The sequence below is a fragment of the Arabidopsis lyrata genome (assembly GCF_000004255.2).
Source record: "Arabidopsis lyrata subsp. lyrata unplaced genomic scaffold ARALYscaffold_1, whole genome shotgun sequence".
Classification (NCBI taxonomy): domain Eukaryota; kingdom Viridiplantae; phylum Streptophyta; class Magnoliopsida; order Brassicales; family Brassicaceae; genus Arabidopsis; species Arabidopsis lyrata.
The window spans coordinates 25029206-25046463 of NW_003302555.1; the positions used below are offsets into that span (position 1 = coordinate 25029206).

The 17258-nt window shown below is 32.2% G+C and overlaps 1 protein-coding gene and 1 pseudogene across 8 annotated transcripts; both read left to right on the forward strand.

Moving 5' to 3' along the window:
* The first annotated feature begins 283 nt into the window (after positions 1-283).
* On the forward strand, positions 284-1843 carry LOC9330213 (annotated as a pseudogene).
* Positions 1844-5536: 3693 nt separating this feature from the next.
* Positions 5537-15514, forward strand: LOC9327531. Of its 8 annotated transcripts, none has more exons than XM_021012497.1 (23): positions 5544-6030; positions 6368-6435; positions 6602-6655; positions 6781-6864; positions 7136-8368; positions 8492-8690; positions 8895-8993; positions 9080-9150; positions 9268-9336; positions 9424-9499; positions 9617-10561; positions 10668-10718; positions 10828-10894; positions 11010-11385; positions 11474-11731; positions 11819-11894; positions 12024-12085; positions 13812-13879; positions 14109-14426; positions 14503-14573; positions 14654-14967; positions 15066-15137; positions 15216-15514. In XM_021012497.1, the coding sequence occupies exons 19-23, from the start codon at positions 14132-14134 to the stop codon at positions 15355-15357; spliced, it is 894 nt and encodes a 297-aa protein (XP_020868156.1). In that variant the 5' UTR covers positions 5544-6030; positions 6368-6435; positions 6602-6655; positions 6781-6864; positions 7136-8368; positions 8492-8690; positions 8895-8993; positions 9080-9150; positions 9268-9336; positions 9424-9499; positions 9617-10561; positions 10668-10718; positions 10828-10894; positions 11010-11385; positions 11474-11731; positions 11819-11894; positions 12024-12085; positions 13812-13879; positions 14109-14131; the 3' UTR covers positions 15358-15514. The 8 variants fall into 8 exon arrangements, 5 of the variants coding, with proteins under 5 accessions (XP_020868159.1, XP_020868160.1, XP_020868156.1 ...); XM_021012499.1 differs by having other exon boundaries at positions 12024-12080; XM_021012500.1 differs by lacking the exons at positions 9617-10561; positions 10668-10718; positions 10828-10894; ... (1 more) ...; positions 11474-11731; positions 11819-11894 and having other exon boundaries at positions 5540-6030.
* The last annotated feature ends 1744 nt before the right edge of the window (positions 15515-17258 follow it).

Below are 17258 nucleotides of genomic sequence, written 5' to 3' on the forward strand. Positions count from 1 at the left end.
TAAACTTTTTCACTAATCTCTGTTCTTCAATCGCTTGTCCAAGGGATGAGGCCTTTGATGCGAGTTGTGATAGTTTATTCGCAAAGTCATCCACCGTTTATGTCTCCATCATTCTTATTTTCTCGAAGTCAGACATAACAGTACTCAATCTTGCTTCTTTAACACGTTCTACTCCTAGGTTACAAGATTTGATCAAGTCCCAAATAGCTTTTGGTGTAGCTTGATATCCAACTTGCAGAGTTAGGGTTTCGGGGATAGACTGAAAGATTAAGGCTGTCGCGTGGTGTTAGCCACGGCAAGAGCATTATCATCAGCCATGACTCGGCTATACCTAATGATCTTCACGCTTCTTTAGGATCGAGTAATCCTATAGGCTCTGATACCAAATAAAGAGAACCTTTAAGCTATTCGACACAAGAATTCAACAAAGTATTCCTCACTTTATTGATGTTTAGAAACTTCTCAAAACTAAACAAACTTACAATCTCTCTTGGGTTACATCTCAACCCTAAGACATGTATTTATAGGAAACTCAACTTAGTTTTCCTAATTAAAATAGGACTAGATAACTCCTAAAACTATTGTAAGACTTCTAGATTCTTCTTACTTCTAACCTCCTTATTAGAAGTAACTTGGGCCTTAAGAAAGGCCTTGAAGGTTTACTTCAACAGCACCTCCCTATCCATCTACTTAGTTTTCGTTGACATTTGACAATTTATTTGACAGAAACAAAAGCAGGCATGTTCCTTGCTTTTATAAGTCAATCTCTTCTTCAAATCCACCCTTATATAAGCATAAAAACCACACAGTCCCATCATCAACAAAAAAATCCATTGCTTCACCAACTCCTACTCATATCTTTCTCATCGGTCTCTACTTCTTCTTCATCTTTGCCTCCGCAGATCCCGACATGCTCCAAGACCTTTGTGTAGCTAACATCTCCTACACGCTCAAACTGAATGGTTTCCCTTGCATAGACGCAGCTTCAGTCACATCTCTCGATTTCTTCTCACAAGGCTTAGCCATGCGGCCCATGCCAGGTCTCACAAACAACACATTCGGTTCCTCAGTCACAGGAGCTAACGTAATGACAATCCCATGACTCAACACACTTGGTGTCTCTCTCTCTTGTATCGACTACGCACCAGGTGGCAGCTTAAACCCTCCTCAAAATCACCCACGTGCTACCGAAATCGTCTTTTGTCCTTGAAGGAACCCTTGACGTACGTTGGGTTTCTCACAACGGCTAATAAGCTCATCTCTCAATCTTTTAAGAAAGGAGATGTGTTTGCTTTCCCTAAAAGGCTTGTCCATTTCCAGAAGAACAATGGTCATGTTCATGCTTCTGTTATCGCAGCTATTAACAGTCGGCTTCCTGGAACTCAGTCTCTTGGTGCTACTTTGTTCGGCTCTACTACTCCTGTTCCTGACAATATCTTGTCTCAAGCCTTTAAGACATCTCCAGGAACTGTCAAACATATCAAATCCATGTTCCAACCCAAGAAATGATCTTAATCATTACAAATTTCCAGTTTCTTCCTTTATTTATCTTGTCTTGTTTGTAATAAACTATGAGTGCGAGTGTGCAACCAGCGTGGCTCCATAATTTGAAGCTCTTAGCCGTTGTTTTCTCATATCTCTATGTCCCTTTGGTTGTTTGTTTGTGCAAGAGTTTTGCTCATTTGGGCTCTGTTTTATTTGGCAGTATGCTCTGTTTCTTAGTTCATAGAAGTTAAAAAAAACAAAAACAAAAAGGACTATGAGTGTGCAAAGTACAACAGTCCACTAAATAAAAAAAAAATAGAGATTAGAAAGCAAAAAAAAAAAAAAGACTATAAGTTATATAATTTGTGGAAGCCCTCTTGGCCCATTGGTTGACCAAGAGTTGATTAATGTTTCTACACCAAAAGGTCTGGGATTCGAGTCCCAGGTATTGCGATTTATTAACAAATTTGCAGATTAATAAAGGCAAGTGTGCAAGAGATCTCCAGCGATGTACAATTATAGCCGTTCGCCAGGATTCTACGCATAGAAGGAAGTGTCGCCAGGTCGTGGATCATTGAAGGTATTCATCAAGATTACGAAGAAAGAAGTGTAGTCTGTCGTGAATCTAGTAAGGGTCGGAAGGAATTGTCAGTTGTAGAATCGTCTATGTAACAGTTCTCATAATTTGCAATTAATAATAAATCTAGACGACAAAAAAAAAAAAAAAAGTTATATAATTTTAGTAATGTTTATAAGATACTTAATATTTCTTAAAAGGATTTTTGAGAATACTAATCTATACTATTAATTGGGAATCACTCAAAAATAAATAACTTTATAAAGTATAAAATATTACATAAATTGCCATTAGGATAATTACAATCAAAGACTAAAAGAAAAAACACGTGCAAGGTTAAAATTATAATTTGAAAGCAAAATACCCATGGATCATGGGCAACTGGATCGGTTATTTACGCGGATCCTGAGCTTATTTTCGGATTGACACGCATATCATATAATCGACCCGGACGGTTGGAAACTGTCCAATTTTTTTTGAACAAAATTACCATATAACAAAAGTAAAGATATTAGCAAAACAATCGTATCCCTACAATTTCGTTTAATAATTAAGGTGCTAACAAATTTTGTTCGTATTCACTTACCAAAAAATCCAAATTCAATAAAAAGAGTATATTCTTGGTTTGTAACATTTTGGAGAGTATTATCCTTTGCGAATAATATTGAACTAAAAATCTCAATCTTTGCAAATCTTACTAATTCTTAACCAAAACTCTATATATGAATCTTAAAATATATAAAAACAAAAAAATCTAATGTATTGCCTAAAACGTCGTTAACCACCAAAATTGCTAAGTTGTGTGTAACCACCAAAACTCCTTATAAATAGGTACTACTCTTATCATTCTTGATCCTTAGGTATATTAAACCTAAGTATCCATTGTTGGTATCTATCTTTTTTCTCATGGCAACTTTTATGAATGTTTATGACTTACACAATACTCTGTTTTTTGTGTGTGAAACAATAGAAATGGTACTGATTATTTGTTTTGCTTTCGTTTCTTGATATATGAAATTTCACTTTTTATGATTCGTGAGTATACTAAACATTTGATGTGTTGTGCAGATAGTCCTAAACAAGACAAGTAAACCAACTGTAAGTCTCTAAACATTTAGTATAGATGAGCAACTGTTAGATTTTTCATTCATTTCTTGAAGATCAACAAGTTTTCTAATCTGCACTTCATCAATTTATATCATAGGTTACCAAAAGACGATCTTGCTCTAACATGTTCTTGAAAATAAGCTAGATGAAGAAAAAGTGGAGCTAAAAGAAGACTGCTTTCTTCTGCTTCCACAAAAGGAGACCATCATTGAGATATATCAATCTAATTAAGTTTCTTACAAACTCTAAAGTGCTAAACTAAATCGTGGAAAATGATTAAAAGTTGTTTATATTCCTAAAAATAATATTTAATCATTTTAGTTTATATTCCTAAACTAAATCGTGGAAAATGACTTATTTAAACCTTGAGTGATAAAGGCTGTGAATAAGGTAAATCACTCTTTGCTTTGGAATAAGTCATAGTGTAATAACTCTGGTCTATGGTTGGCCTAATTTCAGGTTAGGAGTAATATAGTTCCAAATACAAGACTATAAATGGTTTGTTTCGGGAGTTGTTCAAACACTTTCATCCATCTATAACTTGGACGAGTGTATTCATATATGATGCACAGATGGGAAGTTTCTCTGTCTTATCATTTTTGGTTTTAGTGAAAACAATTTCATACTCTATTTTTTATTTTGTTGGTTGTTTTACACAGTAGATCTTCAATTAAATAATATGATCTAAAGCTTAACCAAATACTTAAATAGCAGCCTCAAATCTCCTCTCTTAAGTGAAGTGTTTTTGTTTGTTTTATTTATAGGTTTGATATAGTTAAGTGAAATGATTTTTAGTGATGAACGTTATTTATTGTGGAGTCACAACATATTTATATGTATTAATAGAAACTAAACTAACCTTTTGTTCCAAAAGGACCTTCTTGAAGTTAAGATCAAGCAACTTCTTTTTCTGTCACAAAAAAATGACAAAGTTTTGAGATGTGAGTTCAAAACCCAATGTAATGAGGTGTTTGAAATCATTAAAAACAAACCAAATGATAAGACTACTTCAACTCCACTATGATCCATCTTGCATAACGGGATCTAATCTAGCAGAGACATTAGAAAAAATCAATTAGAATCAGAATAAAATCTTTTCGAAGGCAACATTTATCTTTCACACTCTAGAAACAAGGATGCAATTAATCGGAAAGACCAAAGCTAAGGAAATCATCACCGCAGATGCATCGAACAAATATAAAATCGTATATCCGAGCTCTGAAGACACTAAATTTTAATCCGAATCATCAAATTCAACAGATTTTTGATACATAGGATTGAAGGAGAGCACCGCGAAACCCGGAGGCCCTAATTTCGGAATGAAAGGGGGAAGAAGAACATAAAGTAGCAAAGGTGTAGTTTTCAAGAGTTTACTATTTACAAATGAGCTTCATATAGAACCGACTAAATCTTTTTTTTTTTGTCGTCTGAATTTTATTAATAGACCAAGAACGGATACAAGTTGAAATTACATATGCCGGCGGACAACAGAAATATTCCGAGACTCATTAGCCCAAAAAAGAGAAAGCAAAGCCCCAAAGTACAGGGAAACTGATTATAACCAGGTAGAGAAACAAAATTCTAAAGAAGAACAAACGTCATGGAGAAAAGGTAAGCTAAACACTATAATTGAACAAAGACACGAGAGACTCCCACAAAGTTTTCCTATAGAACCTGTGAAACGCCAGAAGCACCAATAAGACCGGATAGAGCTCACACCGAAGAAAAACCAGTAGAAAACTGACAGGGAGGAAAGCAGAAAACCAACTCGACCAAAGACACAAATACAACTACCATCATACCTCACCAGCCAAACGAATGGAGCAAGAAACACTAGGAACAAGGTAGAACACCTTGAAAATCGACTGGAGAAAAGCCAACATAGTGATTTTGATGAATATATTTTCAGTAAATATAATTATTTGATGTGTTTCATTTGATGTAGGTAAATTTATGTTTGTAGAAGAATTGCTTTAATTTGATATAGATAAATTTATCAAGGTTTTTTAAGTAATTTTTTCCAAGAAAATATTTATTTTAGGTACCATAATACATTATTTTAGGTACTACTATCCGGTTGGTCAAACCAATCTGACCATCGGATTGGTCCAAACTTTAAAATACTAATGAAACCATTATTAATTCTAATCACAAATTGGATTGAAACCAAACCGAAACCAAATTAGTATGAATATTGATTATACATTTTATATCAAAAAATATGTTTACAAAACCCGCACATACGTGCGGGTCCGAATCTAGTAAAATTATAAAAGATCAAAACAACATATCTTGTTTCCCATTCTCAATTAAAATATAAAGGGGTTTTTTTAAGATTACAAGACAGACCGAAATGACAAATCCTTAATGACTAAACCGTGAGAGCGTCTATTTGCTTATGTCAATTTGAATTCGTAAACTATAACGGTTAGAAGAAACTAAACAAGGGTATTTTAGGCATAATAGTCTAAACCCCAATGCTCTATAAGATTAAAACAGGGTATTTTCGTATTTACAAATCCAATCGTTAAACGATAATACTGTATAAAAGAAGATCTTCTTTCTTACTCTCCATCCCTAATTCACGGCTCCTTTGCAAATTGAATCGTTCTTCGAACGGTCTTCTCTTTTGAATTCTCTGATTTTTAACGTTCCGATTTTCTTAAACGAAATTCGAAATTCTCTCGACATCTCCTCTTTCTCCGGCGGCAAAAATCGATCATGGCGGTGGCATCTAACGGACGAGATCGCAATTGGAGAATTTGTTTATCACCATTCACCGAACAAAAGTTTTACGATTCAATCCGAGATCGTTGCTTCAAACGTATCACTGAGAATATTCCGATTACGCAAACAATCCGGTATAAACTCTTTTCTCAATTTAGGTTTCTTTACTTTAAAACAAAAAGTAGCGAATTAGGGAAATTAGCGATGTAGAACTGGTTTGATTATGTATCTTCATGTTGTTTATGTTGAGAATATCATTCGATTTAGGAAATTTCTAATGATTTTGCGTTTCCTAGTGTAATCAATCATCATGAGACGAAACTGATATAATCTTTTTGATGGTTCATGTTGTTAATTTTGTTCATCGTTAGATTACAAGATCAAGATTACCTATAATGATTATTCAGATCTACTGTGTGTTCTTTTTACTATAATTGTCTCGTGACATCTATTTATTTCTATTTGGATCAGTATTTCATCACTGGAGTTGCATCTCAAAATCTATTGCAGTGTTGTCGTCTGATTCTGAAAGAACTCAAGTTCGGTACCATTTTATGATGCGAGTTTATATTAAGTTTGTGTGTTTCCTTAACAAATTTCAGTCTTAAACTTATTTGCCAGTGCATAAGTTTTTTCGTTTTCTCATGTTATATATGTTGATTGGTCTTTTGAGTCTGAATGTGTTTTTTTTTGGCTTTGATTCAGTTCTTTGGCTCAGTTTTGGTATTTCACAACTTGTATTCACTGACATTACTTCCGGTATTTCACAACTTTCCAAGCTTTTTTGCTCATGATTCAATAATCATTCTGTATAATAAGTATTTAATTTCTATGTTTCAACAATCTTCTGTATAACAAGTATTCAATTTATATGTAAATTGCAGGGTATTTCTATTTGGATCAGTATTTCATCACTGGGTATAAACATTGTAGAGAAACTAAAAAGACTTGTTAAATCTCTTTGAAAGGTACGGTCTCTAGTAGCTTATATTTTTTTAGTACTCCTAAACGTTCTAGAAATAACTATATTTGGTTGCTGAATGGTATTTTTTTAGAGAACAACACGTATATACACAAGGGTCATTCCATTTTTATAACTTTATTCTTGGATAATATGTAAGGAATCATGCAGTTTGTTTAGTTTATGTAAATTTTTTGTTGGTTTAGTGTCCTTTGTGTTTATTCACACAATGTCAAACTCTCTCCTTGTTACTGATAAACCTTTTTTCTGCTTTCAAGAGAAGGAAGAGATCCTTAAGCTTTAAAGAACAAAAGTTCTGGAGAGACCATTCACTAGACAATATGAATAAGGTGTGCTTTTCTTGTTCTATTTCTCTTTTTTTTCCCAAAAATGAGACAGACCAGTCCTCTGGCCTGCATTGTTCTTCATATATTTTACATGCTTAGCGGGTTAAGCTCATCAACTCTTATTAGATATGGTAGTAAAAGCACAAAACACAACACACTCACACGTAGTTCAAACACACAAACACATATCTAAACGCAAATTCAAACACACAAAACATAAGACAAACCACGCTCAAACTTAATTCAAACACACATCTAAACGCAAATTCAAACACACAAACCACAAGACAAACCACGCTCAAACGTAATTCAAACACACAAACACACATCTAAACGCAAATTCAAACACACAGCTAAACGCAAATTCAAACACACAACACAAGACAAACAATACACGCTCAAACGTAATTCCAACACACGTTCTAAACGCAAATTTAAACACATTCCATCACAACAACATTCTCGCAAAAAGGGTCACTGTATCATCACTTATATATTCAATGCCAAAGAATTTGCTTTGAGCTCGTTGTTTTCTCTTAATTTTGAAGCATCTATGTTTTATCTGATTGTTTCTCAATAATCAGCCATTTTATTTACTCTTGAATTTGAATTCACTATGTAACAATGACTATTTCAACCTTTTTTTTGTTTATCATGCGCAACTGCTGGCAAAGCAAAATTCTAGCAGACTACAGATTCTGCAAGGTATGTGGTTTATGTACTAGTTTCTCTGGATTAAAGGCTATTGATCTCTAGAAAAATTGGTATCTCGTTTCTGATTTATACAAGTTGCTAGTTGTCTGTCTGTTTTCTCTAGTGCATGTGTTTGGATTTTGGCCTTGATTCAGTTAATTGGCTCAGGTTTGTTTTCAGTGTCACCCTGAGCTTTAATATTACTATATGATTGCACAGTATGTTTTTTTTTTTTTTTTCTGATTTGCATCTACAGAGTCTTGATCGAATATCCTGAAGTTGGAGGGCATGCGTTAACACCTCATCAAAATGACAAATACGAGTAAGAAACCAATTTTGCTAGCAACCGTACTTACGGATTATTTTTTTGTTTTTTTACCCTTTTCTTTTAATGGTATTTTGAGTTTTCTTTGGTTTCAGAAGAAAAGATATTGAAGCTGCAAAGAACAAAAAGCTATGGAGAAGTTTAAGGTAAAGTATTTTTATGCTTCCTAGCGTTTATAATTATTGTCCATAAGACATATACTTATATTCCGTTATTTTTAATAGTTGAATCTCTGTTTTGGGCTAACAACTTAAAGATGCAAATGGCAGGCTAAAAGTCTTTATATAAAATGAGACAGAAAACTCAGTTTGCATTCACTGACTTCTGGTATTTCACAACTTTCAAAGGTCTTTTTGCTCATGATTCTAGTAGGAAAATCTTAGTGGGTTATGTTTCAATAATCTTATCTATAATAAGTGTTCAATTTGTATTGTAGAGAAACTGAAAAGAGTTGATTTTCTTTGAAAGGTAGGCACTCTAGTAGCTCATATTTGTTCAACTATTTTTTGTTCATCATGCGCAACTGCTGTCTGCTGGCAAAGCAAAATTCAAACAGACTGCAGATTCTACAAGATATGTGGTTTATATACTAGTTTCTCTGGATTAAAGATTATTGATTAGAAAAAAGTTTTCGTGTTTCTGATTAACAGGTATTTGTTTTGCTTTTGGCAGATTCAGTTAATTGGCTCAAGTTTGTTTTCAATGTCGCCATGAGCTTTAATATCACGATATGGTTGCATGCGTGTTACCTCATCAAAATTACATATACGAGTAAGAAACCAAATTTTGATAGCAACCATACTGAATATTTTTTACCCTTTTCTTTTAATGGTATTTTGAGTTTTCTTTGGTTTCAGAATAAAAGATAAGCTGCAAATAACAAAAAGCTATGGAGACCATCCAGACATTAGCTATGAAGAAGGCTAAGGTAAAGTATTTTTCTGATTCATAGTGTTTATAATTAATGTCCATAAGACATACTTATTCTCTGTTTTTTTTTCTTTTGAATCTCTGTTTTGGGCTAACTTAAAGATGCAAATGACAGGAACATTTTGCTTTATAAACGTCTTCAAAAAATGAGACAGCAAACATTTGCTCAGTAATTCACATTAAGGTAATTTTATTCTTTTGTGGTACATTTAATTAGTATTTTTGGTTCCTACATTACTCATTATAGTTTTCATGACTTTTCAATTAACAGGTGGAGACCGAGAGAGTCCAAGTTAAAAGTATGACCTAACAACCCAATTATGCTTAGGAAGACACTTTTCATACCAGTAAGTTTTATTTTCTAGGCCGTAGTTATTTTGTGTTTAGATTAGACACTTTTCATCTATTTGTGATATGTTTTACCTGCTCAAGTTTTCTACCTAACAAGATGTTTTGGTTTTTAGGAAGGTAACCATTTTTAAGCCGCAAAGAATCTGAAGATTCTCAAGAGCAAGTGACGAGTAAGGTTATGCTATTATCTCTTTTCCTTTTCACAAAACAAATACATTAAAATACAGCAAAAACACTAAACACTCAACACACAAAAACAAAAACAACACGAAAACATACACGATCACCAAAACAAAACAAAAAAAAAAACAAAAACTTCACGAAAGCATGCACGAGTTCACCAAACCAAAACAAAAAAAAAAACTTCACGAAAACATAAGCTTTGTGACAAAAAAACTTTCACGAAAACATACCCGATCACCAAAAAATACACGCTCAAACGTAATTCCAACACACGTTCTAAATGCAAATTCAAACACATTCCATCACAACAACATTCTCGCAAAAGGGTCACTGTACCATCATCTACATATATAATGCTAAAGAATTTTCTTTGAGCTCTTTGTTTTCTCTTTATTTTGAAGCATCTATGTTTTATCTGATTGTTTCTCAATAATCAGCCATTTTTTTTACTCTTGAATTTGAATTCAGTATGTAATAATGACTGTTTCAACCTTTTTTTGTTCATCATGCGCAACTGTTGGCAAAGCAAAATTCTAGCAGACTACAGATTCTACAAGGTATGTGGTTTATGTACTAGTTTCTCTGGATTAAAGGTTATTGATCTCTAGAAAAATTGTTATCTCGTTTCTGATTTATACAAGTTGCTAGTTGTCTGTCTGTTTTCTCTAGTGCATGTGTTTGGATTTTGGCCTTGATTCAGTTAATTGGCTCAGGTTTGTTTTCCGTGTCACCCTGAGCTTTAATATTACTATATGATTGCATAGTATGTTTTTTTTTTTTTTTTTTTTCTGATTCGCATCTACAGAGTCTTGATCGCAAATATTGAAGCTGGAAGGCATGCGTTAACACCTCTTCAAAATTACAAATTAATACGAGTAAGAAACCAAATTTGCTAGCAACCATACTTATGATGCTTCTGGATTATTTTTTGTTCTTTTACCCTTTTCTTTTAATTGTATTTTGAGTTTTCTTTGGTTGCAGAAGAAAAGATATTTAAGTTGCAAAGAACAAAAAGCTATGGAGAAGTTTAAGGTAAAGTATTTTTATGCTTCCTAGCGCTTATATTTATTGTCCATAAGACATATACTTATATCCGTTATTTTTAATAATTGAATCTCTGTTTTGGGCTAACAATTTAAAGATGCAAATGGCATGCTAAAAGTCTTTATCGAAAGTAAGACGGAAAACTCAGTTTTGCGTGACTTCTGGTATTTCACAACTTTTAAAGCCTCTTTTGCTCATGATTCTAGTAGGAAAATCTTAGTGGGTTATGTTTTAATAATCTTATCTATAATAAGTGTTCAATTTGTATGTACATTGCAGGAGGGCATAAGCATTGTAGAGAAACTGAAAAGAGTTGATTTTTTTTTTAATCTAAAAAGAGTTGAGAGTTGATTTTCTTTGAAAGGTAGGACATATTTGTTCAACTTTTTTTTGTTCATCATGCACAACTGCTGTCTGCTGGCAAAGCAAAATTCAAACAGACTGCAGATTCTACAAGATATGTGGTTTATATACTAGTTTCTCTGGATTAAAGGTTATTGATTAGAAAAAAGTTTTCGTGTTTCGGATTAACAGGCATTTGTTTTCCTTTTGGCAGATTCAGTTAATTGGCTCAGGTTTGTTTTCAATGTCGCCATGAGCTTTGATATCACTATATGGTTGCATGCGTGTTACCTCATCAAAATTACATATACGAGTAAGAAACCAAATTTTGATAGCAACCATACTCTGAATATTTTTTACCCTTTTCTTTTAATGACATTTTGAGTTTTCTTTGATTTCAGAATAAAAGATAAAGCTGCAAAGAACAAAAAGCTATGGAGACCATCCAGTCATTAGCTATGAAGAAGGTTAAGGTAAAATATTTTTCTGATTCATAGTGTTTATAATTATTGTCCATAAGACATATTATTCTCTGTTTTTTTTTTCTTTTGAATCTCTGTTTCGGGCTAACTTAAAGATGCAAATGACATGAACATTTTGCTTTATAAACGTCTTCAATAAATGAGACAGCAAACATTTGCTCAGTAATTCACATTAAGGTAATTTTATTCTTTTGTGGTACATTTAATTAGTATTTTTGGTTCCTACATTACTCATTATAGTTTTCATGACTTTTCAATTAACAGGTGGAGACCGAGAGAGTCCAAGTTAAAAGTATGAGCTAACAACCCAATTATGCTTAGGAAGACACTTTTCATACCAGTAAGTTTTATTTTCTAGGCTGTAGTTATTTTGTATTTAGATTATGGTCTTGTCTAGTGACTAGTATCATCTATTTGTGATATGTTTTACCTGCTCAAGTTTTCTACCTAACAAGATTTTGGTTTTTAGGAAGGTATCCATTTTCAAGCCGCAAAGAATCTGAAGATTCTCAAGAGCAAGTGACGAGTAAGGTTAAGCTACTCTTTTCCTTTTCACAAAACAAATACATAAAAATACAGCAAAAACACTAAACACTCAACACACAAAAACAAAGACAAAAACAAAAACAAAAACAACACGAAAACATACACGATCACCAAAACAAAACAAAACAAAAACTTCACGAAAGCATACACGAGTTCCCCAACCCAAAAAAAAAAAAAAAAAACTTCACGAAAACATACACGATCACAAAAAAAAAAAAAAAAAAAAAAAAAAAAATCACTCAGAAAACTGTGACTAAGAAATTCACGTACACGCAAACACAATGCAAAAAGAAAACCCACAATAACATCCAAGATAAACTTATATGTAGTATGGTTGTTTGCTATAAATTAAGTCTGATTTTCTCAATCGAGGAGAACTGTAGATTTGACTACTCCCTTTCGTCATCTCATTCTTCTCACAATTTCTCTTCTTCTTTTTCGAGACTTGTTGCTGATTGTTGTTGTTTCTAATATGTATATTATTTTTTACTTTTGTTGTTTTCTTGTTCGAAACTTTTGTAATACAGATATTTATTTGATTAATAAAGAGACATTTATTTTGTAAATGTTTTAATGTTTCTAAAAAATAAGATCTGGGATAGTAGACATGGAGAACCCCAACCAAGATAAGAGATTTATTTTTGTCCAAAACTCGCCAAGATTTTGGACCATTGCGTTCCATACCCAAAAGATTTGGGCATCATTTGAAAATAACAAACAAATGGGGTAATTTGAAAACAAACAGAAATAAATGGATCAAATTGGTAAATACGGAAAGCTCTGGGGTAACTTGTCAAATACCAAAAGATCAGGGATGATTTTGTAATATATCAAAATATTTGGGGTAGTCGGGTAATTACCAAAAGATTTAGGGTAGTTTTGTAAATACCCAAAATTTTAGGGCAGTTTTATAAATACCAAAAGATTTGGGGGTAATCGGGTAAATATCAAAATATACGGGGTAGTTTGATAAATACTGAAAGATTTGAGGCAATTTTGTAAATTTCAAAAGTTTAGGAGTACTTTGTAAATACTTAAAAATATGAGGTGATTTAGCAAAATATCAAAAAGTATGAGGCAATTTTGTAAATACCAAAAGATATGGTGTACTTTCGTGAATACCAAAAGATCTGGGGTATTTCTGTAAACACAAAAAGATCTGGGATAGTTGATAAATATTAAAGTATACGTTCTTAATTTACTACAATCAACTCAGTAAACTTTTTTGTTTCCTCATCTTGGATCGAAGTAAAAAATCGAGTTTCACAAAATATCTAAATTATATGATCAGAGTCAACGTAAACTTTTTCTTTTCTCGATTTTAATTTGAAACATCGAATCGTTTCTCATAATTTTTTTTTGGATTATATAGTTATTCTAGTCTGAAACGTGGATGTTGTTAACTTTACAACAACAAAAAAGAAGTCAAAGGGCAAATAATTAAGTTAAAAATGTGTGCTGCAGGGTTATTGGTCTCAAATGAATCACTTGGTCAAATAATATTCGATAGATTATGCGATATTCGATATATCTATAGAAGAAAACTTCAACGTTCTGACAAGAAAGATGATTCTGACTTCAACAACCTAACAAATGTCAAGACTCCAATTCTTTATCATAAGCGTCAAAATAAACGATAGAAGTCAGACTAATATTACATGAAATTTTATTCTGATCGAGCGGATTCAATGGACAACAATTCTTTTATCAGGCAGTCGGAACTCGAGATCGGTTCAGAAGTCTACCTTCTCTCCAAACGAATCCCTTCTCAAGAACAAGGTAAAGATTTTAAATGCTGTTTTTTAATGGTAATTTGGAAAAAGAGAGATTTTCTGTATAATTTCTCTTATCACAAAGTTCATGGAAGAACTAATAATCATGACAGTAGTAGTAGCTCTAATCCAGTTGGTATAAATGATTAAAAGTTGATTCCTATTCAAACCAGTATGTGATAGTCATTCGGTAAGTAATTCGAAAGGCGCTGATTTTATATTTGGATCCTTAACAGAAGTTACACTAGATGTTTCTCATATGATGACATTGGAGGATGAGCTCAGTGAGGAAGAGGATCAGAAAGATTCAAGTAGAGAGGCTTTTGATGCGTGTCTTGAGAATCATAAACTTTCTAGGGAGCAAAGAGAGCATATTCGGGCGATAAATGTGAAGAGAAAGAGAGACTTTGTTTACTTTGAGAAAGTTAACGGAGAGATTGTTAACATACTAGATGGACTCGAATTGCATACCGAAGTTTTTAATGCAGCGGAACAGAACATGATAGTTGATAAAGTGTGTGAATTGCAAGAGAAGGGACAAAAAGGAGAACTAAGTAAGTAGCTAAGATTCCTTCTTCTTTCTACATAGTTTTGATCTGAATTAATCCTAATTTGTATCTCTCTTTGTAGAGCGTGCTTTTACTGCTCGAGGCAAAGGACGTTCAACAATTCAATTCGGCTGTTGTTTCAACTACCGTACAGTAAGTAAAACTCGTTCCTTTTCTCGATTTATGAGTTCTAGTGAGTGCCACAATGATCGAGTGAAAGAGTAAATATGCAGAGCAAAGCTGGAAACCCGGCGGGGATTCTTAAACATGAAACTGTTGATCCATTGCCTCATCTTTTCAAGGTGATCATTAGAAGGTTGGTTAAATGGCATGTTCTACCTCCAACTTGTGTTCCTGATTGTTGTGTAGTCAACATTTATGATGAAGGTGATTGCATACCTCCTCATATAGACAATCACGACTTCCTCCGCCCGTTCTGTACCGTTTCTTTCCTTAGTGAATGCAATATTCTCTTCGGATCAAACCTTAAAGTTAAAGAAACCGGTGAATATACGGGTGGTTCATACTCGTTACCGCTTCCTGTTGGGTAAGTTCTTTTTTATATGTGCTTGTAAATTTTTATGTCACATTCTTGTTATAACTTGGAAACAGTATATGACAAAAAAAACTTAACTTCTTTTTCAGATCAGTGCTTGTGTTAAACGGGAACGGAGCTGATGTAGCTAAGCATTGTGTACCTGAAGTTCCCACGAAAAGGTAATTTTGATTCGTTTCTTTTACATATAATAAACATTTTTCTCTTATTTAATGTTTTTTCCCCCGGTTTCTTAACAGAATATCAATCACATTTAGAAAAATGGATGAGTCAAAATGGCCAGTCTGGTTCACACCAGAGCCTTATTTGCAAGGGATACAGCCATTGCCGTACGAGCTGAAATCTCCTGGTTCCTCTGATCATGTGTGGTCTAGTGAATAAAAATATTGATACATGACCAGCTTTTGAATCTTTTAATTACGATTCCATTAAAAAAAATACTTTAAATGACATAAATACTATCTCTTCCGCAAATTTCGGCAATTCGTATGAATTTTTACCTTTTAACTCTACGATTATAAAAATAACTAGATTTATTCGTCTGCGCGTTACGCGAGATTTCAAATTTAAGCTCGTATTAATCCTTAAAAATAATGATGTCACTTGAATTTCAAAAAATATTTATATTCATACTTGTTTTACAAAACAATATGCAATATAGAAACTATCGAAATTGTTTGGTAGGTACCACGTAATAACAAAAAGTATATAAGATGAATTGGTCTCAGTAACCATCCACGAACTTTTTTCCAGAAGAGAGTTTACTCTATAATCAAATCTTATTAGTATACTAGAGATTAGTCCGGGCTACGCCCCGTTTTATATTTATAATTTTAAATTAGTTTATTGAGTTTCTAATTTGTTTTTATGTTTTTTACTATGCATACGAAAAAATCATGTGATTTATTTTTAAAATTTTACTATATTAAAGTTTTAAATTTTACTATAATTTTTAACAATGACATAGATATAATTCTATTATAATAAAGTTTTATATTTTACTATAATTTTAATATTTAGGTACACTTAATCTTTATATTTTTTTCGTCAATGTAAATTTATACTTTCACACTCATAAAATATAATTTCAAATTTTAATCATTAATTTTCTAAAAAAACGAATTCTTTTTTATATCTTAAAAAATTTATACAATCATACATTTATTACTAATAACATTTAACCATTTAATTTTTTTTTTCTAACCGGAAGAAAATAAAAATACTTTTGAAATAATTTTTTCTCCCACTTCATCATTAATTCTCTAATTAATACTCCCTCCGTTTCGTTTTAGTTGTCGTTTTAGGAATTAAATTTTGTTTTGTAATAGTTGTCGTTTTAGGGTTTTCAATGCAAATGTTTGGTAAAAATTCCAGTATTATCCCTATTGTTTTAATGTTTTGGCCAATGAAAAAATTTATAAGATATATTAATAAAGGGTAAAACAGAAAATTTAATGCTTTTCTTAATTGGTGTGAAAAAACCTTAAACGACAACTAAAACGAAACGGAGGGAGTAGTCAGTAACTACTATATCTAAGTAATGATTTTATTTCTATTGTTTATGATAAATATAAATACAAAAATAAGAATATTTGTTTTTGATATGATATATTCTATTAGATGGTTAACATGTTGATGTGGACATTTTAGATGAAAAATAGAACTATCTTTATTAATACCCCATAAATCATTTTATAACAATATATAATTCAAAAATAGTAGATTATTATTTATATACTCCCTCCGCTTCGTTTTAGTTGTCGTTTAAGGTTTTCTCACACAAATTAAGAAAAGCATTAAATTTTCTTTTTTTATATTTTATTAATATACTAGTATTCCCAACCGTACTACGTACGGGATAAATAATTTGATTAACAAATTTTAAATAATTTTACCACACAATATTAACAAATTTAAACAAAAATTTTGTTTCATGAGATATACTGAAGTTACTCTGACAAATAAATTTATTTTGCTCAAAAATAAATCTGATAATACATTTATAGGAAACTATACAGAAGCAGCGTTTCCATTTTTTTAATTGTTATACGTGATAAATTGTTTAGTTTGTATATTAGTGGAAGTTTGTATAGTTTTGTTTTTGGGAACTTGAGAATTTCATCACTAATATAACTTAATTCTTAGAAGCACAAATATGACAAAAAAACTTAGAGAAAACTTTGGAATGAAAAATTCAGAATTAACCAAAAAACGAACTTGAGTGCTAAAAACTTCATTTTTAATTTACTGGATTTGAACAATCCTTGATTGCAAACTTATAT

Coding starts and splice junctions, on each gene's coding strand:
- LOC9327531 (XM_002891423.2), top strand. CDS start 13,759: ATGAAATTTTATTCTGATCGAGCGGATTCAATGGACAACAATTCTTTT. Junction 14,427..14,502: donor GGGACAAAAAGGAGAACTAA/GTAAGTAGCTAA, acceptor CTCTCTTTGTAG/AGCGTGCTTTTACTGCTCGA. Junction 15,138..15,215: donor CCTGAAGTTCCCACGAAAAG/GTAATTTTGATT, acceptor GTTTCTTAACAG/AATATCAATCACATTTAGAA.